Here is a 25000-nt window from a genome sequence, read left to right on the forward strand (position 1 = left end):
TCCCCGACCCAAGAGAAACACACCCACAACCACAGACGGCGGAAGAGAGGGAGAGCGGCCCGCTTCTGAGTGCGTGTGTGTGTCAGTGTGTGTGTGAGTGAGTGTGTGTGTGTGTGTGTGTGTGTGTGTGTGTGTGTGTGTGAGAGAGAGAGGGGGGGAGAGCGGCCCGCTTCTTAGTGCGTGTCTGTGTCAGTGTGTGTGTGAGTAAGAGTGTGTGTGTGTGTGTGTGTGTGAGAGAGAGAGAGAGGGAGAGCGGCCCGCTTCTGAGTGCGTGTGTGTGAGTAAGAGTGTGTGTGTGTGTGTGTGAGAGAGAGGGAGAGCGGCCCGCTTCTGAGTGTGAGTAAGAGTGTGTGTGTGTGTGTGTGTGTGTGAGAGTGAGTGTCTGTGTGTGTAAGAGAGAGAGTAAGAGTGTGTGTGTGTGTGTGTATTAACCATGTGTGTGTATTAACCGTTTATGTGTGTGTATTAACTGTGTGTGTGTGTATTTACCGTGTGTGTGAGTGTATTAACCGTGTGTGTGTGTGTTTGTGTATGTGTATTAACCATGTGTGTGTATTAACCGTTTATGTGTGTGTATTAACTGTGTGTGTGTGTGTATTTACCGTGTGTGTGAGTGTATTAACCGTGTGTGTGTGTGTGTGTGTGTATTAACCGTGTGTGTGTGTATTAACCGTGTGTGTGTGTGTGTGTATTAACCGTGTGTGTGTGTGTGTGTGTGTGTGTGTGAGGCAGGGCCGTGTGAATGATCTGTACACACACATGTTTATTTCCGCTGCTGTGGGGCTCGTCTGCACAGACGCTCCTCTACAAGAGCACACGCTCCGCTCGGCTGAACTCTACAAGACAAACTTCCCGAGGAAGAACCCGATGAAGATGGCAGCGATGACCACCAGCAGAGACGGCAGAGATCTGGAGGACGGGTCTTTACTCTGCATCACCGCCGAAGACCTGGACACAGAGCTGTCCAACTGATTGACCTTCCTCATCCTCAGCCCTTCGTCCTGATGAAGAGCGACACACAGGAATCATCATCATCACACCTGCCGTCTAAGCTTACGCTAGTATCAAATTTTCAAGTTGTGATTAATTGCTACAGATTGGGAACCTTTTAGAATTGAGAACTTTTTAAATTGAGGTCTATAAATCATCTCTCCATTGATGTGTGTTTCGTTCTCTGGTTTGCTCTCTCTCACACACACACACACTCACACGCTCTCTCTCACACGCGCTCACACACACTCACACGCTCGCTCTCTCTCACACACACACACACACGCTCTCTCACATACACACACACACTCACTCACACACACGCTCTCTCTCACACGCACACACACACACGCTCTTTCTCACACTCACACGCACTCACACACACGCACGCTCACACACACGCACGCACACACACACGCTCTCTCTCACACACACGCACGCTCACACACACACGCTCTCTCTCACACACACACACACTCACACGCTCTCTCTCACACACACTCACGCTCTCTCTCTCACACACACTCACACGCTCTCTCTCACACACACACACGCTCTCTCACACACACACACACTCACACGCTCTCTCACACACACTCACACGCTCTCTCTCACACACACACACACACGCTCTCTCTCACACACACACACGCTCTCTCTCACACACACACACACACACGCTCTCTCACACACACACACACTCACACGCTCTCACACGCGCTCACACGCTCGCTCTCTCTCACACACACACACACACGCTCTCTCTCACACGCACACACACACACACGCTCTCTCACACTCACACGCACTCACACACACGCACGCTCACACACATGCACGCACACACACGCTCTTTCTCACACACACACACGCACGCTCACACACACACGCTCTCTCTCACACACACACACACACACACGCTCTCTCTCGCACGCACACACTCACGCTCTCTCACACACACGCTTTCACACACACACGCTCTCACACGCACTCACACACACGCACGCTCACACACATGCACGCACACACACGCACGCACGCTCACACACATGCACACACACACACGCTCTCTCTCACACGCGCTCACACACATGCACGCGCTCACACGCTCTCTCTCACACACGCTCACACACACACGCTCTCACACTCACACGCACGCTCACACACACTCACACGCTCTCTCTCACACGCGCTCACACACACACGCTCTCACACTCACACGCACGCTCACACACACGCACGCTCACACACACGCACGCTCACACACATGCACACACACACACGCTCTCTCTCACACGCGCTCACACACACACGCTCTCACACTCACACGCACACACATGCACACACACACACGCTCTCTCTCACACGCGCTCACACACACGCACGCTCACACACATGCACGCGCTCACACGCTCTCACATGCGCTCACACACACTCACACGCTCTCTCTCACATGCGCTCACACACTCACACGCTCTCTCTCACATGCGCTCACACACTCACACGCTCTCTCTCACACGCGCTCACACACTCACATGCTCTCTCTCACACGCGCTCACACACTCACATGCTCTCTCTCACACGCGCTCACACACACACGCTCTCACACTCACACGCACTCACACACGCACGCTCACACACATGCACGCACACACACGCTCTCTCTCACGCGCTCACACACACACTCACACGCTCTCTCTCACACGCGCTCACACACACTCACACGCTCTCTCTCACACGCGCTCACACACACACGCTCTCACTCACACACACACGCACGCTCACACACATGCTCTCTCTCACACGCGCTCACTCACACACATGCACGCGCTCACACGCTCTCACATGCGCTCACACACACACACTCACACACACGCGCACTCACACACGCTCTCTCTCACACACACGCACTCACACACGCTCTCTCACACGCACTCACACTCTCACACACACACACACACACACACACACACTTGTTCTCCAGTACCTTGAGTTGACGGTTCTCGTCCAGCAGCTTCCCAACCTCCGCCTGCAGTCTCTTGCTCTCCTCCATCAGCTTCCTCATCTCCGTGTCGTCCATGGACAGACTTCCGGCTCTGGCTCCTGACGCTCCGTCCTTCGAGGCGTTCAGAGCAGACGGGGCTTTGGTGGACTCCAGCTCGTTCTGATCAGAGCCGTGCAGAATGAAGGAGTGAGGAAAAGTGCTAGTGATTAATGACCGTCACCAAACACACACTCACCGTCTTCTCGTTGTCTGAGGGCATCTCAAACACGCAGCGCAGCTTGGAGTCCATTAGGTCGTCCGGTCTGGCATCTTTCCACTGCAGCGGCACACACAACACTCATCTCTCTCAAATACAGACGGATAAAAACTGTGTTTCCAGGATTCAGATCATAACTCATCCACATTTACAACAAAGAAACTGAAGATGTGGCTCACCAAGGCTTCCAGGTCGCTGGCGCCGGACGGAGCGAAGATGGTCTGCACCATGAACTTGTGCTTGCTCTTCTCGTTCGGGTCGTACTCAAAGGGCTGCAGCATGACTGTAGGAGAGCAGAGAGGGGTCAGAGGTCACACAGACCGAAGCGCTACACATCCCTGTGTGAGGACAAGTCTCACCGGAGACGGTGACGGCGGAGCCGGGCTCGATCACGCCGCTGTTGGGCCGCACACAGTAACGGCGAGGAGCTGTGGTCTTCACTTTGAAGCATACTCTTCTGTCGGACGGGTTCCTCAGCTTCAGGTTAGCGGTCACCACATCAGTGAAGGGTCCTGCACACATCAGGATGAGATCGGGAAACACCCAGAGACACACACCGCTCTTAAACTACCAGAGTTCAGCGCTTTAACACCCGCAAACATGCTTCATATTCAGTTTGATTATTCATTTTATTTAGCACCATTCATTCAAATGAGGTTAATACTGATATTTCTCAGATTATATGTTCTTATAACTTTCATACAATGATATATATTTTTAAAATTCACATCAATATTTTATATATATGAATAAAAAAAAAGCCTCAATTTTTATTAAATAATGAGTAAATGCGGTAATAATGGTTTTTACTCATTATTAATAAGTTCCTGATCAGATACATTATGGTTTTAGTTTGAGAGAGAAACATTAAGTTATGACACTTTTATAAAATAACCCTTGTTTTGATCCAAACGGACCTTATTGTTAAAATACTACCCAGATCACAGTCTGCATTCATTCGCTAGTGTTGATAATGCAGTGTATTAAACTCAACACTCCGAGACGGACACAGAGCTGATCAATGTGTATCGATCATTAGTTTGTATCGATCTGACACATCTGATTCATTCAGCATCTCCACCTTTAATTAATGTTGTTCAGTCTTTTGCTCTGATGCTAACACTGACAGCGGAGTACACTAACAAGTCAACATTCACCCGAAACACGTTTAGCAGTACGAGCTGGTATAAAACAACACTTATGTGCGCTTTCCCCCACAGGCCTGCGCATCCTCGGGCCTCGCGTCAAACGCCAGCCGGGGGAGGGGTGCAGGCACGCGGGGGCCCGCGTACAGCCTGGGCCCGAGGCCCCCGTGAGCCGGTTCCGCTACAGCGGCCGGGGTTTCGAGACTGAGCCGCGGTTACCTCTGAAGCGGAGGTCCCCCGGTGGGTCGAGGATCAGAATCTGCTCCAGTTTGGACATGACAGCCGTTAAAAAGGGACACAGTCGCGTGCTGCTCACGACGCGCGCGTGCACTCACAATCACACGGACGCGCAACGCGGGCACGAGCAGCAGGGAAGCTGCGCGCACGGCGGGACACGTCTCTTAGATGAAGGAACAGCTGGAGTGTGTGTTTATTCCCGGGGCTCTTCTCTTATTTCTCTTATTATTAGTTCAGGTCTGTTTCATTGAAAGCTAAAGCGCGGGAAAGATCCGCCTCGCCTCGTCAGAAGCGCTGTAAGCGGGAAAGCAGCAGTGCGCATGTGCAGTGACCAATGAACCGCGTGCTGACACGTCATCATACGCAAACACAATAATAGATATATTATAAATGTGTTGGAGAAGAATTATGTGCCATCTAAATGTGAAAACATTGAGTATGGTCAATAACAAATAAGTTTTCCACAAGTAATAAAGTAAAAGATTAATCTTTTATTGTGATGTTATTAAAGAATCCGTGATTCATCTTTTCTTCTTCAGTGTGTATACTCTATTATTTTGGGAAGGCTAGATGTCTCTAACTTAATTTCTGGGATGTTTGGAATATTAATACACATTGAAGTGTTTGATGTCATGTTTGTTTTTGTATAATATACCGTTGATTCTAGAAGTACAATTTATTTTCTTACACAACTAACTATTTTACTTGGAAAATATCATATTCATGTAAAGAAATGAGTTAACGCTAAGTCAAATTGTGAACATTTTATAAAAGAAATCAAATAATATGGTAATTGTGCACAATATTAGAAACAGATAAGCTAAAAAGACCTATGAAGTTTTTTTTTTTAATTATCCCTGGTATTTTGTTAAAGCTTTCATTTTGTGTCATTTATTTATTGTTATATACATGTATAAAAGGTGCATTGCATGTAAAAAACACAGAAACTTGCATTTTATGAAGAAATATAGTAGAGTTGATACAAGATGGTATCAAGATTTTCGATTTCACACAGAAATGGGTTTCTTTTATTCTGGACTTGACATTATACTGAACAACTCTGTGAAAATATTGCTTCATTTATTGATTATAATATCCAGATATATCCATTACTTTCAAAGGAATTATTTTACGACATGAATCTACAACAACAATGAAAAAATATCTAAAATACAATCAAAATTATATTAATAGACTGAAATTACAGAAAAAATACTTGACATATTGCTTACTGTATATTTCTATAGTTCTAAACACTTACTTTAATGAAATGAAATAATATTAAATGCATTAAAAATGACCTTAATTAATACATACTTAATTAAATCCTAATAATGAAGTAAATGAGTAAAAGCAGAATAGCTGCTTCACATTTTCATAACAAATAAAAACAGATTTAGTATTCATAACTAAGTGAATGCTTTTACAATATATTTATTATTAGGCTATCATCATTATTCTGAGTGATAACACCAAACAGTAATACTAAAGCATTTCTCAGAGTATCTTAAAGTGCATTTACATTTAGTCCTATAGCAGATGCTTTATCTATTCTCACACAAGAACCATTCATAGTGTTTTAGATTATATTTATGTCCATATCATGATAAATGCCGTTGATGTTATTACCCGCTTGTAAGTATGAATTTGACTTTACATAGTGTAAACAAATAAATATAAATGAATGTCGATAGTTCTGGTGTTCGCTGCGCATGCGCGTCACTCCGTGCGTGCGCGCTCTAGAGGCTGCGTTCGGCGCGTGCGTGATAAAGGCTCAGTGCTCCGAGGCGCGTGTTTGTTGTGTAGTTTTGTGTAATTTTGTGTAGTTTGTGTTGGTCATCACCACAGAAGCGGCTTAGATGTAGAAGCGCAAGATGGCGGGTGTGTAGAGCTCGACACACACACACACACACACACACACACTCACACTCTTACACTTCTGACTAAACACCCTCTCTCCCTCACACACAGACACACACACACACACACACACACACACACACACACACACTCTCTCTCTCTCTGATTGTGTTGTGTTTTTCAGATCTCTCTCTGCTGCAGGACTTCCAGGAGGACACGGATGGATGTGAGTTTATGTTTATCTCTTTGTGTGTGTGTGTGTGTGTGTGTGAAGGCGTTAGCTTATGCTGAATGTGATTGAGATAGAGCAGGTCACGTGACTGTGCAATCTGAGGTAAATGTGTGTAAATACACTCGGAATCAGAACAGTGTTGGAGATATAATAGATCTTCGCTGAAGTCAGAATCATGGTGTTTGTGTTCATGACGGGTTAGACAGCTGTGCTTGGGCTTGGTTTAGTCCTCAGAACTAGTCTTTACTCGCTCAGATCTGACCCTGAGGCACTAAACCAGTCACGAGGGTCCGTTTGGTGAAACTGAGATTAATACATCATCTGAAGCTGAATAAATCATCTCTCCATTGATGTCTGGTTTGTTCGGAGAAGACAATATTTATCTGAGATACAACTATTTGAAAATCAGGAATCTGAGGAAGCAAAAAAATCTAAATATTGAGAAAATCCAGCATCAGTCCATTAATAAACAATAGTGACAGGCCTGTGGAGAAATATTATTCCATAACTACAGTTAAACTGCTGTCAGTTTGTGATCACCATATAATAATTATGCTTCACACTATATCGACAGAACATAAAACAAATAATAAAATACAAATTTAGTATTTTAGGTAAGGGATGACCATATACAAATTGACAATTGTATGGCAGGTATATTACAAAAAGCAGTTACCGCATTTTTCGGACTATAAGTCGCATTTATTTAGAACCAAAAACCAAGAGAAAACATTACCGTCTCCAGCCGCGAGAGGACGCTCTATGCTGCTTAGTGTACAGTCGTGGCCAAAAGTTTTGAGAATTACATAAATATTAGTTTTCAAAAAGTTTGCTGCTAAACTGCAAACTGCTAGATCTTTGTTTCAGTTGTTTCTGTGATGTACTGAAATATAATTACAAGCACTTCATACGTTTCAAAGGCTTTTATCGACAATTACATGACATTTATGCAAAGAGTCAGTATTTGCAGTGTTGGCCCTTCTTTTTCAGGACCTCTGCAATTCGACTGGGCATGCTCTCAATCAACTTCTGGGCCAAATCCTGACTGATAGCAACCCATTCTTTCATAATCACTTCTTGGAGTTTGTCAGAATTAGTGGGTTTTTGTTTGTCCACCCGCCTCTTGAGGATTGACCACAAGTTCTCAATGGGATTAAGATCTGGGGAGTTTCCAGGCCATGGACCCAAAATTTCAACATTCTGGTCCCCGAACCTTAAAGGCGCAATATGTAATTTTTCTGCTTTAAAAATAGCAGATATGACTATATCTATGTTATATATATTTTTTAGTTGTGTACTTACATTATCCCGAAAGTTTCCACGAACTTTCAAATCCAGAGAAAATTATAGTTTAATTAGAAGACACGGCACGTTTCTTTATTTCCGTTTTGTCGCCCGTCTTTGGCGTCATATAAACTTTGACCCCTCTAGTTTATCTAACTTCCTGCGGAACCGCCAAATACAAAGGTGAACAGAAGCAAAGACGAGACGAAGAAGAAAAAGTAGTAGCTAGTCTTGATCGAGACTATTATATTTTATATTTATACTTAAATCAATAACTTAGTTATGGATCATGATTATGCTTTGCCTGCACGTTCTGTGAAGCGCAAACGTACGGGTGAAATAAATGACCTGAGAAGGTTTTGGGACAAGAGAAGCAACAAGACACGGGTAAATATTGGAGTTGCATTTCCAAGATAGAGAGAGTTTCGTGACAAGCTGAAACTACAGAGAGATGCTCGCATTCTAATAAACAGGTATGCATCCATTCAGCTAACTATATCTATCCGTATATTTTGTGAAACGATGATGTCTTGTGTAAAACGCAGACGGACTAGCTCTCATGTAGAGTATAATGTAAATCTACTTGTGTTCTATATCTAGCTGCTTTTTTAACATATATTGTGTTTTATACATATTACTACTAGCTAGATGGAATATTGATTTGATAGGGGTCTGATAATTCATATATCTCTCCATTCGAAAAGACGTGATTGTCAAAATACTAGGCTGCTGCTGCTGTAGGTGAAGGGAGACCACTGACAGACCAGGCTCTTGTCTTCATGACAACAATATCTATACTTCATGTTGAACATAAATATAAAGCCTACTGATAAAGGACACCGTCAACAGTATTGACGGCAAAATAGACGATGTTTGACAGGTGCAATATTTGAAAATCGATAATTATTTATTTATTTTTTAAATTACATTTATATCTGAATTTATGTCAACCTATAGACTTCAAACATCAAAATGTCATGAATTAATATGTATTTGTGTACAAAATTACATATAAACATATTTTCCTATTAGGGCTGCATGATGTGTCGTTTAAGCATCGATATCGCGATGTAGGAATCCACGATAGTCACATCGCAGGATGTGCGATGTAGGCTCGTAGTTGATCCGTTATTCATTAACTGTACGGGCCAGCTGCTCCCCTGCCCTTGACGAATGTGATTCGCGGATTAATTGCACAGCTTAACCATCATAGAGTGAAAGTTTATAATTGACAGGACTGAAAACCACATGCAAGTTTAACAGGGCAGAGACAGAGAGAGCGAGAGAGAGAGAGAGTGCGAGAGAGACAGAGAGAGAGAGAGTGCGAGAGAGACAGAGAGAGAGAGAGAGCGCGCGCGAGAGAGACAGACAGAGAGAGTACATTAGAAGTACCATCAATGTTTATAGAAATGTATATGGATTTATTTTGCATGTAATTTTTTTTTCTTATATATATGTATTTTTGTTATGTTTGTTTCTATTCTGCTATGTACAATGCTTTGGCAATATGTACCTTTGTATGTCATGCCAATAAAGCAATATGAATTGAATTGAGAGAGAGAGAGAGACAGAGAGAGAGAGCGAGCCGTTTTCAAACAACACGAGCGCTGTCTTGCTCTCTCTCCCTCGCGCATATGGTGGTGTCGATGTTTAAATCATTTAAAATGAGAATGTAAGTGTGCTCACCCCATTTTTGTTTGTAAGAAAAAATATTGCAATATATATCGCAGAAAAATAAAATATCGCAATGTCATTTTTTCCCAATATCGTGCAGCCCTATTTCCTATTATATTTTGCCTGGAAACGCTTCCAACACGCTTGCGTGTCGCGTGAAAATTAGGCGTCGGTTCTATTGCTAGCAAGCACGCGTTTTCTCGCGCGGCTCACACAGGCAGTCTGCAAGCTCTAACCTATTAACATGGGAGCCGAATTAAAAACTGACACGCCACGCAGCTGAGACGCTTGCGCCACGCATCCAGTGTGTCACCGGCCTCAGTTAAAATAAGTGAGGAATGTGGGGAGCGACAGAGCGCGTGTTCCAATGAACAACAACTCCCATGAGCCTATGCTCTTTCCCGACGTCATCAAAGTACGTCTTATGTTATTATTTTGATTGAGTGATCCCTGGTGGCCAAAAATTCCATACTGTGCGTTTAAGGCACGGTGCTCCATCGTGCTGGAAAATGCTTTGTTTTTCACCAAACTGTTGTTGGATTGTTGGAAGAAGTTGCTGTTGGAGGGTGTTTTGGTACCATTCTTTATTCATGGCTGTGTTTTTGGGCAGAATTGTGAGTGAGCCCACTCCCTTGGATGAGAAGCAACCCCACACATGAATGGTGTCAGGATGCTTTACTGTTGGCATGACACAGGACTGATGGTAGCGCTCACCTTTTCTTCTCCGGACAATCCTTTTTCCAGATGCCCCAAACAATCGGAAAGGGGTTTCATCGGAGAATATGACTTTGCCCCAGTCCTCAGCAGTCCATTCACTATACTTTCTGCAGAAGATCAGTCTGTCTCTGATGTTTTTTTTGGAGAGAAGTGGCTTCTTTGCTGCCCTTCTTGACACCAGGCCATCTTCCAGAAGTCTTGTCCTCACTGTGGGTGCAGATGCGCTCACACCTGCCTGCTGCCATTCCTGAGCAAGCTCTGCACTGGTGCCACTCCGATCCCGCAGCTCAATCCTCTTTAGGAGACCATCCTGGCGCTTGCTGGACTTTCTTGGATGCCCTGAAGCCTTCTTTACAAGAATTGAACCTCTTTCCTTGAAGTTCTTGATGATCCTATAAATTGTTGATTTAGGTGCAATCTTAGTAGCCACAATATCCTTGCCTGTGAAGCCATTTTTATGCAACGCAATGATGGCTGCACGCGTTTCTTTGCAGGTCACCATGGTTAACAATGGAAGAACAATGATTTCAAGCATCACCCTCCTTTTAACATGTCAAGTCTGCCATTCTAACCCAATCAGCCTGACATAATGATCTCCAGCCTTGTGCTCGTCAACATTCTCACCTGAGTTAACAAGACGATTACTGAAATGATCTCAGCAGGTCCTTTAATGACAGCAATGAAATGCAGTGGAAAGGTTTTTTTGGGATTAAGTTAATTTTCATGGCAAAGAAGGACTATGCAATTCATCTGATCACTTTTCATAACATTCTGGAGTATTTGCAAATTGCTATTATAAAAACTTAAGCAGCAACTTTTCCAATTTCCAATATTTATGTAATTCTCAAAACTTTTGGCCACGACTGTAGACTACAGGAGCACTGAGCAGCATCTCTGGCAGCATAGAGCGCCCTCTGGCGGCTGGAGACGGTAATGTTTTCTCTTGGTTCATGTCAAATTAATTTTGATAAATAAGTCGCACCTGACTATAAGTCACAGGACCAGCCAAACTATGAAAAAAGTGCGACTTATAGTCCGGAAAATACGGTATGTATGTACAGGTATATTATGTGCAAATTTTAAGTGTACACTAAGTATGTGTGTTAAATAAATAAGTGTATGTGTGTTAAATAAATAAGTGTATGTGTATATAAATATAAAGTGTATGTATATATATATATATATATATATATATATATATATATATATATATTATAAATTTATATAATTTTTATATAAATTTATATAAAATAAACATAAATCATAATAATAAGATGGTGTGTGTGTGTGTTCTGTGTCTGGATGGAGTCAGCTCAGTCTAACACTATTATTGTGTCTTCAGTGCTGGACTTCGTGTCTCAGGATGAGTTGTTGACTCCTCTGGGTCGACTGGACAAGTACATCAGCAGCGAGAACATCTTCAACAGGTGAAACACCGAACCCTGTTAATGTGACTCTACAGTGTGCAGACCTGTTGTATCTGTCAGAGCAGGCTGTTTCGGATGCTGTATCCCACAATGCACCTGACCCTCTGTTTGATTGTGTTTAGGCAGATGGTGGCCCGCAGTCTTCTGGACACACTCCGGGCCGTCAGCGAGGATGAGCACGAGTGTGTGTCTGTGCTGGAGCGGATCGACAGACTCGCAGATGACTCAGGTACTGAACCAATTCACTGATTAACTGATTCGCTGAGCCGTCACTGATTCGCCGAGCCGTCACTGATTCGCCGAGCCGTCGCTGATTCACCGATCTGTCACTGATTCACCGAGCCTACACTGATTCGCCGATCTGTCACTGATTCACCGAGCCGTCGCTGATTCGCCGATCTCTCACTGATTCGCCGATCTGTCACTGATTCACCGAGCCGTCGCTGATTCGCCTATCTGTCACTGATTCACAGAGCCGTCGCTGATTCACCGATCTGTCACTGATTCACCGATCTGTCACTGATTCACGATCTGTCACTGATTCACCGATCTGTCACTGATTCACCGAGCCGCCGCTGATTCACCGATCTGTCGCTGATTCACCGATCTGTCGCTGATTCACCGATCTGTCGCTGATTCACTGAGCCGTCACTGATTCACCGATCTGTCACTGATTCACCGAGCTGTCACTGATTCACCGAGCCGTCACTGATTCACCGAGCCGTCGCTGATTCACCGAGCCGTCGCTGATTCACCGATCTGTCACTGATTCACCGAGCCGTCGCTGATTCGCCGATCTGTCACTGATTCACAGAGCCGTCACTGATTCGCCGATCTGTCACTGATTCACAGAGCCGTCACTGATTCGCCGATCTGTCACTGATTCACCGAGCCGTCGCTGATTCGCCGATCTGTCACTGATTCACAGAGCCGTCACTGATTCACCAAGCCTACACTGATTCGCCGATCTGTCACTGATTCACCGAGCCATCGCTGATTCGCCGATCTGTCACTGATTCACCGAGCCGTCGCTGATTCGCCGATCTGTCACTGATTCACCGAGCCATCGCTGATTCGCCGATCTGTCACTGATTCACATAGCCGTCACTGATTCGCCGATCTGTCATTGATTCACAGAGCCGTCGCTGATTCACCGATCTCTCACTGATTCACCGAGCCGTCGCTGATTCGCCGATCTGTCACTGATTCACAGAGCCGTCACTGATTCGCCGATCTGTCACTGATTCACCGAGCCGTCGCTGATTCGCCGAGCCGTCACTGATGCAAAATTTAATGAATACTTTTGCAAGGCATTGTGTATATACCATATATTTTGTGTATATGTAGTGTAGTGTATATTTTGCAACATGTGTATATACCGTATTTTCCGGACTATAAGTCGCACTTTTTTTCATAGTTTGGCTGGTCCTGCGAATTATAGTCAGGTGCGACTTATTTATCAAAATTAATTTGACATGAACCGAGAGAAATGAACCAAGAGAAATGAACCAACAGAAAACATTACCGTCTCCAGCCGCAAGAGGGCGCTCTAATGCTGCTCAGTGCTCCTGTAGTCTACACTGAAGACATAGAGCGCCCTCTTGCGGCTGGAGACGGTAATGTTTTCTCTTGGTTCTAAATAAATGCGACTTATAGTCCAGTGCGACTTATGTTTTTTTTTCTCATCATGACGTATTTTTGGACTGATGCGACTTATACTCCGCTGCAACTTATAGTCGGAAAAATACGGTATGTATATAGGAAAATAAATGTATAATAATAGATAAAAAATAAATACCATAATTTTAGAGAAAAAAAAAAAGAATAAAATTAACACCAGAAATGCATTTACTCAAACAAATGCTCAGATTTCTGTTTTGGAAATTTATGCAAAGTTCAATTCCATGTATATTTAAATAGAAAACGTCCTTTGTGTATTTAAAAAAAAATGTTTTGTATCTTTTATCATGATATGTAAAAATTGATAGCCTGAATGCACTTGTAAGTCGCTTTGGATAAAAAGCGTCTGCTAAATGCATAAATTTAATTAAATTTTTTAATTGTGTGATTGATGAAGCTTCAACTGTTGTTCTGTTTGACTGTCTGTGTTTGTGATGCTACTCTCAGATCAACTGTGTTTCATTATCAGCTGAAGCACACACTCATATTTCAGCATCGCTCCTGTTCTGTATATCCCGCCCTGTTGTGTTTCTCTGGCTGTGCTTTATGAGTATTGTTTTGTTGGTCAGAGCCGACGGTTCGAGCGGAGCTGATGGAGCAGATCCCACACATCGCCATCTTCTGTCAGGAGCACAGACCTTCCATTCCCTTCGCTTTCTCCAAGTACCTGCTTCCCATCGTGGTGCGGTACCTGTCCGACCAGAACAACCTGGTAGGTGTGAGCTGTGAGTGCTGCTGTGTGTCCTCAGGAGCGCTGCTAAAGAGAGCTGCTGCTGTCTCCGTCAGGTGAGGAAGACGAGTCAGGCGGCGCTGCTGGTGCTGCTGGAGCAGGAGCTGATGGAGCGAGGAGACGTGGAGAGTCTGGTGTGTCCAGTGCTGGTGGATCTGACCGCTCCCGACAGCAGCGACGACGTCAAGACCGAAGCCATGGCGGTGAGAGTCTGTCTGGAGACACATGAAGAAACAGAACACACTGAGACCGACTCAATCCTGAAGAACTGAGTCTCCAAGACGCTTCGAGAAACCTCCTGATGAACTCGGCTCAAGTGCACCAAGGACAAACGCTGCTCTAAACACAGAGGATGCTCACAACAAATGATGATTTCATTTAGTGAATTGATAAATCTATTTATGACAGCATCCTCATTTTAAAGCATTTTTACTCAAGTACCTAAAACTGTTTACAGCACTGTAGCGTTTCTTGAAGCGTCTCGGTAGTAATAATGTAAAAAAATTGTTTACTATTTAAAACAATTTTCTATTTGAATTTATTTAAAATGTAATGTATTCCTGTGATTTCAATGCTTAATTTTTAGCATCACAACTAAAGCTCCAGTCACATGATCTTCAGAAATCATTCTAATATTCTGATTTGCTGTTCAAGAAACATTTCTGATTGTTATAATTATGTTGAAAACAGCGTTTTTCAGACTGCTTTAATGAATAGAAAGTTCAGGAGAACAGCATTTATCTGAAATAGAAAACATCACTTTTGATCAGTTTAAAGCATTCTTGCTAAATAAAAGTGTTTGAATGCTATGGTGTATAATGTTACAAAAGCTTTTAATTTCAGATAAATGCTGATCTTTGGATCTTTCTGTTCATCAAAGAAATCTGAAAAAATTTACTCAACTGTGTTCAACACTGATGATAATCAGAAATGTTTCTTGAGCAGTAAATCATCATATTATTCTGATTTGTGAAGATCATGTGACACTGAAGACTGGAGGAATGATGCTGAAAATACAGCGGAGCATCACAGAAATACATTACACTTTAACACAGATTCACACAGAACACAGCTGTTTTACACTAGAATAATATTTCACATTTCTTACTGTATTTTTGATCAGATAAATGCAGGCTTGGTTATAAGTTATAAATTAAAATGAATTTAATTTTTCAATTCATTCCAATGAGGTTAATGAGAAGTTTCTGAACCAATGTTTTTATAAAAGAATGATAGAAAAAAGAACACTCTCATGGAGTCTTGAGATGATTTAGATGAGTCTGTGAGTGTTTGTTTCTGGTTTGATCTCAGATCATCTGTAAAATGGCTCCGATGGTGGGGAAGGACGTCACCGAGAGGCTCTTCCTCCCGCGCTTCTGTGAGATGTGCTGCGACTGCAGGATGTTCCACGTGCGCAAGGTGAGTGAATCTGATTGGCTCAGGAGGGCGACGGATGAATCTGATTGGCTCAGGAGGGCGACGGCTGAATCTGATTGGCTCAGGAGGGCGACGGCTGAATCTGATTGGCTCAGGAGGGCGACGGCTGAATCTGATTGGCTGGTGCAGGTGTTCGGTCCTCGGCGCTCATCAGACGTGTGTTTGTGTCTGACAGGTTTGTGCGGCGAACTTCGGAGACATGTGCAGTGTGGTCGGAGGAGAGGCGACGGAGGAGCTGCTGGTAGGGTCACGCGGGGCAAGTTGTCACGCTGGTTAGGTGTCTGTAACTGAGGTTTAAAGTCTTCTCTAGCGTCAGTTTAAGGAAGATATTTGAATTTGCAATATTGTTTTAGATTTACATCGGTGGCTGAAATGATCAGAACACTAGTATTATCAGCAGCTGAAACTGGTTTGAAGTCAGATATTTCTATCTTTTGCTGTGGAGTGTCAGCAGGAAGTATCAGGTTACACTCATGTTGTCATTAATTGTAATAACGCAGTGAGATTTGTGTCTGACAGCACACACAGTGTGACAACTAGCCCCGGTCTGTGTTGTGAGTACGGCTGGAATGAGCTGCTGTGGATGTTGATGTGTTCCTGTGGTTTGCGGTCAGCTGCCGCGGTTCTTCCAGCTGTGCTCTGATAACGTGTGGGGGGTGCGCAAGGCCTGCGCTGAGTGCTTCATGACCGTCTCCTCGGCCTCGTCTCCAGAGGTGCGGCGCACCAGACTCTCGTCTCTGTACATCAGTCTGATCAGTGACCCGTCACGCTGGGTACGTCACCCACAACAACACCAACACCTTTCTTTATCTTCCCCACATTCTCTGATTTACTGTTCTTCATTTAACTTTTCTCAATGACATTTGTGATCCTGGGGCAGTAAACCAGTCACGAGGGTCAGTTTGGTGATTAATACATCATCTGAAGCTGAATAAATCATCTCTCCACTGATGTCTGGTTTGTTCGGAGAAGACAATATCTGTCTGAGATACAACTGTTTGAAAATCTGTAATCTGATGAAGCAAAAAAACCTAAATATTGAGAAAATCATCTTTAAAGTTGTTCAGATGAAGTTCTTAGCAATGCATATTACTAATCAAATATTAAGTTTTGATATATTTACAGTAGGAGATTTATTAAATATCTTCATGAACATGATCTTTACTTAATATCCTAATGATTTTCATCATAAAAGAGAAATGTATAATTGTGACTCATACAGTGTATTGTTGTGTATTTCTACAAATATACGTCTGAGACACTGATGACTGCTTCTGTGCTGCAGGACACTGATGATTATTTAAATTAAAATCAAATTATTCAAAGTATATCAAATTCATTTAAATCATGAAATGTATAAAAATTTATTTTGATTCTGACCAAATGTTAGGTCTAATTTTAGATTTTAAACATAACATTTTAAATCTGTTTTATTTATTTTTCTTATTTTATTTTTTTCCAACTTCTATGTTTTATGTTTTGATTTTTCCCCATTATATTTTAGTAGCTAAATTAATCTGGTCGAAGTAAGTGAAATCCTGAAAAAGTTTAACAAATGCAAAAAAAAATGTAGGGTCTTTTTAAAATCTTTTTCCCAAATTAAATTTTATTATGTTTAGATTTTTGATGTTCCACTTTAATGATGTAATCTGATTTAAAATCAATAGAATGTTTAATCAGCTGGGTGTTTGGGGTTTTATCAATGTAATATTTTAATAACGGTTATTATAGTTTTAGGGCCCTATAAAATCTGAAATAGGATTTTGGTGTTTCTGATGTTGATGAGCTGTGCTGTGCTCACAGGTGCGTCAGGCTGCGTTCCAGTCCCTCGGTCAGTTCATCTCCACCTTCGCCGGCCGCAGCAGTAACACCGCTCAGTTCTTCAGAGACGAGTGGAGCGGGTCACAAACACACAGGTGAGGAGTGGCTAAAACAGAAAGCCTGTTGTTCTGTATTAAACTGCTAACCAAAGAGATGAGAGATTTCCTCCTGGTTCTGCAATCATAAGTCCATAAGGTCACACAGGGGTTAAGAATGAACACGGCTCGCTCGTCTGTTTGACTGCAGCACAGACGCAGACGGTGTGTGTCCAGCGCAGGACTCTGTAGACGTGGCAGAGGAGGGCGGAGGAGAGCAGACGGCCGAGGTGGTGAGCACAGACGAGTCCTGCTGCACAGATACAGACACAGACTCACAGAAGTGCCTTCCTGAGCAGACACAGGAGATCCCGGAGCAGGAGCTCTTCAACTCCTTCCAGTACTGGAGGACACCCATCCCACGGATCGACCCGGAGCTGGAGCTGGAGCTGGAGGAGGACAGGCGGACCTCAGCCCCGGCGCTGGACAGGAAGCAGCTGCAGGAGCTCATCGAGAACCTGGAGCCACACATCGACGACCCCGACGTCAAAGGTGACCCGAGATGACTTGATTTTCACCAAAACTCCTGAAAGTTTTCTTTAAACCATAAATTATTTAATCAATTCATTTTATCCTTTTTTTAAAGAAACTATAAGTTAGTTCTGATCGGAGCTCTTTTATACTGAACGCACTGCTCCGGAGAACACACACGAGCGGCTCAGGGTCTAAGCTATGGCTGTTATAATTCAGTCTATGTGCAGATTAAATCATAAGTGTAACACTATATGAACTGTTGTATGTATCAATCTGACATCTGCAGTGGTGCAGATATTATGGAGAAACCACACTCCTACTGCTGTGATATTGCTTAATTATATCATATGATATAAATCTAAGAGGGGGATTTTTAAGCTCGTATCGTGAATGATCAGCTCATATAACGGTGTTCTGCATCATTATCTTCAGCATCAGTGTGAGATGACGGACAGGTCTGGACGGGGGAAATGATGTAATCTTGATGTTATTTCATGAATAATTAGATTTAATTAACATGTTAAATGGACAGGCTTTGTGCAGGACGGTGTTTGATATGAGTGTGTTCTGTGTCCAGCACAAGTGGACGTCCTGACTGCTGCTCTGAGAGCCACGGCGCTGGACTCTGCACTGGGAGATGCTTTCCTGGAGCCTCGAGCCGCTCGATCAAACCCTTTCAGCTCCCAGCAGCCCTCAGAACACCTGTCAGCCGACACACAGGTACACACACACACACACACCTGAGCTCCTGTCAGCCTACACACAGGTACACACACACACACACACACCTACCTGAGCTCCTGTCAGCTGACACACACACACACACACCTGAGCTCCTGTCAGCTGACACACACACACACACACACACACCTGAGCTCCTGTCAGCCTACACACAGGTACACACACACACACACACCTACCTGAGCTCCTGTCAGCTGACACACACACACACCTGAGCTCCTGTCAGCCTACACACAGGTACACACACACACACACACACCTACCTGAGCTCCTGTCAGCTGACACACACACACACACACACACACCTGAGCTCCTGTCAGCCTACACACAGGTACACACACACACACACACCTACCTGAGCTCCTGTCAGCTGACACACACACACACACACACACACACACACACACCTGAGCTCCTGTCAGCTGACACACACACACACACACACACACACACCTGAGCTCCTGTCAGCTGACACACACACACACACACCTGAGCTCCTGTCAGCTGACACACACACACACACACACACACACACACCTGAGCTCCTGTCAGCTGACACACAGGTACACACAGGTCACACACACACCTGAGCTCCTGTCAGCTGACACACACACACACACACACACACACCTGAGCTCCTGTCAGCTGACACACAGGTACACACAGGTCACACACACTCCTGAGCTCCTGTCAGCTGACACACAGGTACACACAGGTCACACACACTCCTGAGCTCCTGTCAGCTGACACAGGACACGTTCAGACTGAACTGGAAGATTTGTTTGTCACTTGATGCTCATCTGATTTACTTCTCTGTAGATGCATGTTGCTGTTGATGATTGAGGATAGTATTCTGGTTCTCTGTGTTGAATCTGAGCTGAATGGTTTCATGTGTCGTGTGTTTCAGAGGCGTGGCTCCTCTCTACACCTGACGTGTGATGATGATGATTCTGACGTGAGTGACAGCAGCCTGAGTGCTGAAGACCAGCAGAAATCAAAACAGCAGGTCAGTGCCACATCACGGTCTCAATCCCATCATGCACTGCTCTGACTGACTCCGTCCCATCATGCACTGCTCTGACCGACTCCGTCCCATCATGCACTGCTCTGACCGACTCCGTCCCATCATGCACTGCTCTGACCGATGCCGGCCCACCATGCACTGCTCTGACCGACTCCGTCCCATCATGCACTGCTCTGATCGACGCCGGCCCACCATGCACTGCTCTGACCGACTCTGTCCCATCATGCACTGCTCTGACCGACTCCGTCCCATCATGCACTGCTCTGACTGACGCCGGCCCACCATGCACTGCTCTGACCGACTCCGTCCCATCATGCACTGCTCTGACCGACTCCGGCCCACCATGCACTGCTCTGACCGACTCCGTCCCATCATGCACTGCTCTGACCGACTCCGTCCCATCATGCACTGCTCTGACCGACTCCGTCCCATCATGCACTGCTCTGACCGACGCCGGCCCACCATGCACCTGAGGTGCTTCTGCGAGCGGAGAAAACATAATATAGCTAGGCTTTATATAGCAAATAAATAGGCCTATACGAGAAATATATTTTTGTTTGAATAATAAATTATGAAAATGAATGAAAAACAAAGAGGTTCATTTTTGTGTTGCGCGAAAAGAAACGGACGACAGAAAGCGGCATCCTATTTTTCTTTCGTCTTATTTTACGCACAAAGATTTGATTTTATTGTGAATGTACACAAAGGCAAACCGTTTACAATTCTGATTATCTTTTTGACTAAAAGGAGAAGTTGCTTCCACAGAAGGAAAAACTCAAGTGCTGGCGCTGCATGTGTGCACAAAGTTAAGCTTTGCTACTCTGAATATGTAGTCTGTTCATTATCATAATAAAATACAGTCAGGCAAACAGACAGAAAAAAAAAACACTGCTCAATTTAAATATGTAATAAAATCTGTCGTTAAGTGTTATCACAGTACCACCGGGATGTTATGCAAAACATTTTGTTTTACGTGGATATTGGAACGTGAGTGTAGTACATAATAAAGAATAATTTGGCATTCAAATACATCACGAATACGGAAACATTTAATTTTGTCGAGAGAGAGACCCAACGTTGGTTTCAGTTACGTTTGAGCCTAAATTAATTTGTTTTGGCTTGTTGTTTATGTTTCTATTCTTATAGGCTATTTTTTATTGTTCTTTTTTTATTACGTTACTGTTAATTGAAAGGATCTGTTATGGTGTGAGAGGAACTGAAATAGCATAGCTATGTTTACAGTGTTTATTATAATGTTCGTAAACATTTCACATTGGCCTCAAGATAAGTAACTCGTGGCCTCAAGATAAGTAACTCGTGGCCTCAAGATAAGTAACTCGTGGTCTCAAGATAACTAACTCAAGATAAGTAACTCGTGGCCTCAAGATAACTAACTCAAGATAAGTAACTCGTGGCCTCAAGATAACTAACTCAAGATAAGTAACTCGTGGCCTCAAGATAAGTAACTTGTGGCCTCAAGATAACTAACTCAAGATAAGTAACTCGTGGCCTCAAGATAAGTAACTCAAGATAAGTAACTCGTGGCCTCAAGATAAGTAACTCGTGGCCTCAAGATAAGTAACTCGTGGCCTCAAGATAACTAACTCAAGATAAGTAACTCGTGGCCTCAAGATAACTAACTCAAGATAAGTAACTCGTGGCCTCAAGATAAGTAACTCGTGGCCTCAAGATAACTAACTCAAGATAAGTAACTTGTGGCCTCAAGATAACTAACTCAAGATAAGTAACTCGTGGCCTCAAGGTAAGTAACTCGTGGCCTCAAGATAACTAACTGAAGAAAAGTAACTTGTGGTCTCAAGATAACTAACTCAAGATAAGTAACTTGTGGCCTCAAGATAACTAACTCAAGATAAGTGACTCGTGGCCTCAAGATAAGTAACTCTTGGCCTCAAGATAACTAACTCAAGATAAGTAACTCGTGGCCTCAAGATAAGTAACTCATGGCCTCAAGATAAGTAACTTGTGGCCTCAAGGTAAGTAACTTGTGGCCTCAAGATAACTAACTCAAGATAAGTAACTCGTGGCCTCAAGATAAGTAACTCGTGGCCTCAAGATAAGTAACTCGTGGGCTCAAGATAAGTAACTCGTGGCCTCAAGATAAGTAACTCAAGATAAGTAACTCAAGTAACTCATGGCCTCAAGATAAGTAACTTGTGGCCTCAAGGTAAGTAACTTGTGGCCTCAAGATAACTAACTCAAGATAAGTAACTTGTGGGCTCAAGATAAGTAACTTGTGGGCTCAAGATAAGTAACTTGTGGGCTCAAGATAAGTAACTTGTGGGCTCAAGATAAGTAACTTGTGGGCTCAAGATAAGTAACTCGTGGGCTCAAGATAAGTAACTCGTGGGCTCAAGATAAGTAACTCGTGGGCTCAAGATAAGTAACTCGTGGGCTCAAGATAAGTAACTCGTGGCCTCAAGATAAGTAACTCAAGATAAGTAACTCAAGATAAGTAACTCAAGATAAGTAACTCAAGATAAGTAACTCAAGATAAGTAACTCAAGATAAGTAACTCAAGATAAGTAACTCAAGTAACTTGTGGGCTCAAGATAAGTAACTTGTGGGCTCAAGATAAGTAACTTGTGGGCTCAAGATAAGTAACTCGTGGCCTCAAGATAAGTAACTCGTGGCCTCAAGATAAGTAACTCAAGATAAGTAACTCAAGTAACTCGTGCCCTCAAGATAAGTAACTTGTGGGCTCAAGATAAGTAACTTGTGGGCTCAAGATAAGTAACTTGTGGGCTCAAGATAAGTAACTTGTGGGCTCAAGATAAGTAACTTGTGGGCTCAAGATAAGTAACTCGTGGCCTCAAGATAAGTAACTCGTGGCCTCAAGATAACTAACTCAAGATAAGTAACTCGTGGCCTCAAGATAAGTAACTTAAGTAACTTGTGGCCACAAGATAACTAACTCAAGATAAGTAACTCGTGGCCTCAAGATAAGTAACTCGTGGCCTCAAGATAACTAACTCAAGATAAGTAACTCGTGGCCTCAAGATAAGTAACTTAAGTAACTTGTGGCCACAAGATAACTAACTCAAGATAAGTAACTCGTGGCCTCAAGATAAGTAACTCGTGGCCTCAAGATAACTAACTCAAGATAAGTAACTCGTGGCCTCAAGATAACTAACTCAAGATAAGTAACTCGTGGCCTCAAGATAAGTAACTTAAGTAACTCGTGGCCTCAAGATAACTAACTCAAGATAAGTAACTCGTGGCCTCAAGATAAGTAACTTAAGTAACTTGTGGCCACAAGATAACTAACTCAAGATAAGTAACTCGTGGCCTCAAGATAAGTAACTCGTGGCCTCAAGATAAGTAACTCGTGGCCTCAAGATAAGTAACTCAAGTAACTTGTGGGCTCAAGATAAGTAACTTGTGGGCTCAAGATAAGTAACTTGTGGGCTCAAGATAAGTAAATCGTGGCCTCAAGATAACCAACTCAAGATAAGTAACTCGTGGCCTCAAGATAACTAACAAGTAACTCGTGGCTTCAAGATAAGTAACTTGTGGCCTCAAGATAAGTAACTTGTGGCCTCAAGATAAGTAACTCGTGGCCTCAAGATAAGTAACTCGTGGCCTCAAGATAAGTAACTTGTGGGCTCAAGATAAGTAACTTGTGGGCTCAAGATAAGTAACTTGTGGGCTCAAGATAAGTAAATCGTGGCCTCAAGATAACCAACTCAAGATAAGTAACTCGTGGCCTCAAGATAACTAACAAGTAACTCGTAGCTTCAAGATAAGTAACTTGTGGCCTCAAGATAAGTAACTCTTGGCCTCAAGATAAGTAACTTAAGTAACTTGTGGCCTCAAGATAAGTAACTCATGGCCTCAAGATAAGTAACTCAAGTAACTTGTGGGCTCAAGATAAGTAACTTGTGGGCTCAAGATAAGTAACTTGTGGGCTCAAGATAAGTAACTTGTGGGCTCAAGATAAGTAACTTGTGGCCTAAAGATAAGTAACTCGTGGCCTCAAGATAACTAACTCAAGATAAGTAACTCGTGGCCTCAAGATAACTAACTCAAGATAAGTAACTCGTGGCCTCAAGATAACTAACAAGTAACTCGTGGCCTCAAGATAAGTAACTTCTGGGCTCAAGATAAGTAACTTCTGGGCTCAAGATAAGTAACTTCTGGGCTCAAGATAAGTAACTTCTGGGCTCAAGATAAGTAACTTCTGGGCTCAAGATAAGTAACTTGTGACCTCAAGATAAGTAACTTGTGACCTCAAGATAAGTAACTTGTGACCTCAAGATAAGTAACTTGTGACCTCAAGATAAGTAACTTGTGACCTCAAGATAAGTAACTTGTGGCCTCAAGATAAGTAACTTAAGTAACTCGTGGTCTCAAGATAAGTAACTCAAGTAACTTGTGGGCTCAAGATAAGTAACTCGTGGCCTCAAGATAAGTAACTCAAGTAACTTGTGGGCTCAAGATAAGTAACTTGTGGGCTCAAGATAAGTAACTTGTGGCCTCAAGATAAGTAACTTGTGGCCTCAAGATAAGTAACTTGTGGCCTCAAGATAAGTAACTTGTGGCCTCAAGATAAGTAACTCGTGGCCTCAAGATAACTAACTCAAGATAAGTAACTTGTGGCCTCAAGATAAGTAACTCGTGGCCTCAAGATAACTAACTCAAGATAAGTAACTCGTGGCCTGAAGATAACTAACTCAAGATAAGTAACTCGTGGCCTCAAGATAGTGAAGTGTCTGACACATGGACCCTTTGTTATTAAACTGGACCCTGTACTGTAGTACAATGTAATACTTCACATTCTGTGCAATATTCTCTGTTTTAATATTCAGTGTAATATAGTTTTCTGCAGTTCTGCTTCTATTTACTTACTAGTACTGTTCATTGCAATCAATTCAATTCTGTTAATACAGTAATGTAAATCTTGTAGGCTGCATATCCATAGTCCTTTATAATTCGTTAGGCCACGAGAGTTATAATTTTTTTTTTTTTTTTTTTTTTACAAAGTGGGACCAGAGGGGCTCCGTAATTTTAACAATGCAGCAAAAATATATACATATATTGATATATTACTGAAAATAAATGACTTTTTAAACTGTTTAACTGATTTAATTAATGGTTCAAAATTGTTAACGGTTGGTTAACGGTTAACTGGTTAAAATGAACATCCCTAACTC

General features: G+C 43.2%; 2 protein-coding genes across 2 annotated transcripts in view; one reads left to right on the top strand and one right to left on the bottom strand.

Annotated features, from left to right (window-relative positions):
* Positions 1-705: 705 nt before the first annotated feature.
* LOC132116472 (vesicle-associated membrane protein-associated protein A-like) lies at positions 706-4850 on the bottom strand. The gene is made up of 6 exons (XM_059525329.1): positions 4616-4850; positions 3611-3763; positions 3431-3534; positions 3231-3311; positions 2978-3154; positions 706-1001 (listed from the first exon to the last, which is right to left on the bottom strand). Exons 1-6 carry the CDS (start codon positions 4671-4673, stop codon positions 837-839), a joined length of 738 nt encoding a protein of 245 aa, XP_059381312.1. The 5' UTR covers positions 4674-4850; the 3' UTR covers positions 706-836.
* A 1522-nt stretch (positions 4851-6372) lies between these two features.
* The window catches only part of LOC132116467 (serine/threonine-protein phosphatase 4 regulatory subunit 1-like), a 22382-nt gene continuing 3754 nt past the window's right edge, over positions 6373-25000 (top strand). The window contains exons 1-13 of the mRNA XM_059525319.1: positions 6373-6514; positions 6678-6719; positions 11743-11827; positions 11950-12056; positions 14077-14219; positions 14294-14440; positions 15549-15656; positions 15850-15915; positions 16289-16447; positions 17478-17590; positions 17742-18082; positions 18642-18784; positions 19713-19811. Coding sequence (XP_059381302.1) covers positions 6508-6514; positions 6678-6719; positions 11743-11827; positions 11950-12056; positions 14077-14219; positions 14294-14440; positions 15549-15656; positions 15850-15915; positions 16289-16447; positions 17478-17590; positions 17742-18082; positions 18642-18784; positions 19713-19811 — 1560 coding nt within the window. The 5' untranslated portion in view covers positions 6373-6507. The remainder of the gene's footprint in view (positions 6515-6677; positions 6720-11742; positions 11828-11949; positions 12057-14076; positions 14220-14293; positions 14441-15548; positions 15657-15849; positions 15916-16288; positions 16448-17477; positions 17591-17741; positions 18083-18641; positions 18785-19712; positions 19812-25000) is intronic.

The sequence above is a fragment of the Carassius carassius genome, chromosome 35 (genome assembly GCF_963082965.1).
Source record: "Carassius carassius chromosome 35, fCarCar2.1, whole genome shotgun sequence".
Lineage (NCBI taxonomy): Eukaryota > Metazoa > Chordata > Actinopteri > Cypriniformes > Cyprinidae > Carassius > Carassius carassius.

What these genes read in the sequence shown, in the direction of transcription:
- LOC132116472 (XM_059525329.1), bottom strand. Translation starts at nt 4,673, where the DNA reads ATGTCCAAACTGGAGCAGATTCTGATCCTCGACCCACCGGGGGACCTC. An exon ending in GGGGGACCTCCGCTTCAGAG is followed by an intron (nt 3,764 to 4,615) that starts GTAACCGCGGCT and finishes TGATGTGTGCAG; the next exon opens with GACCCTTCACTGATGTGGTG. An exon ending in CCTCAGACAACGAGAAGACG is followed by an intron (nt 3,155 to 3,230) that starts GTGAGTGTGTGT and finishes GGCTCTGATCAG; the next exon opens with AACGAGCTGGAGTCCACCAA.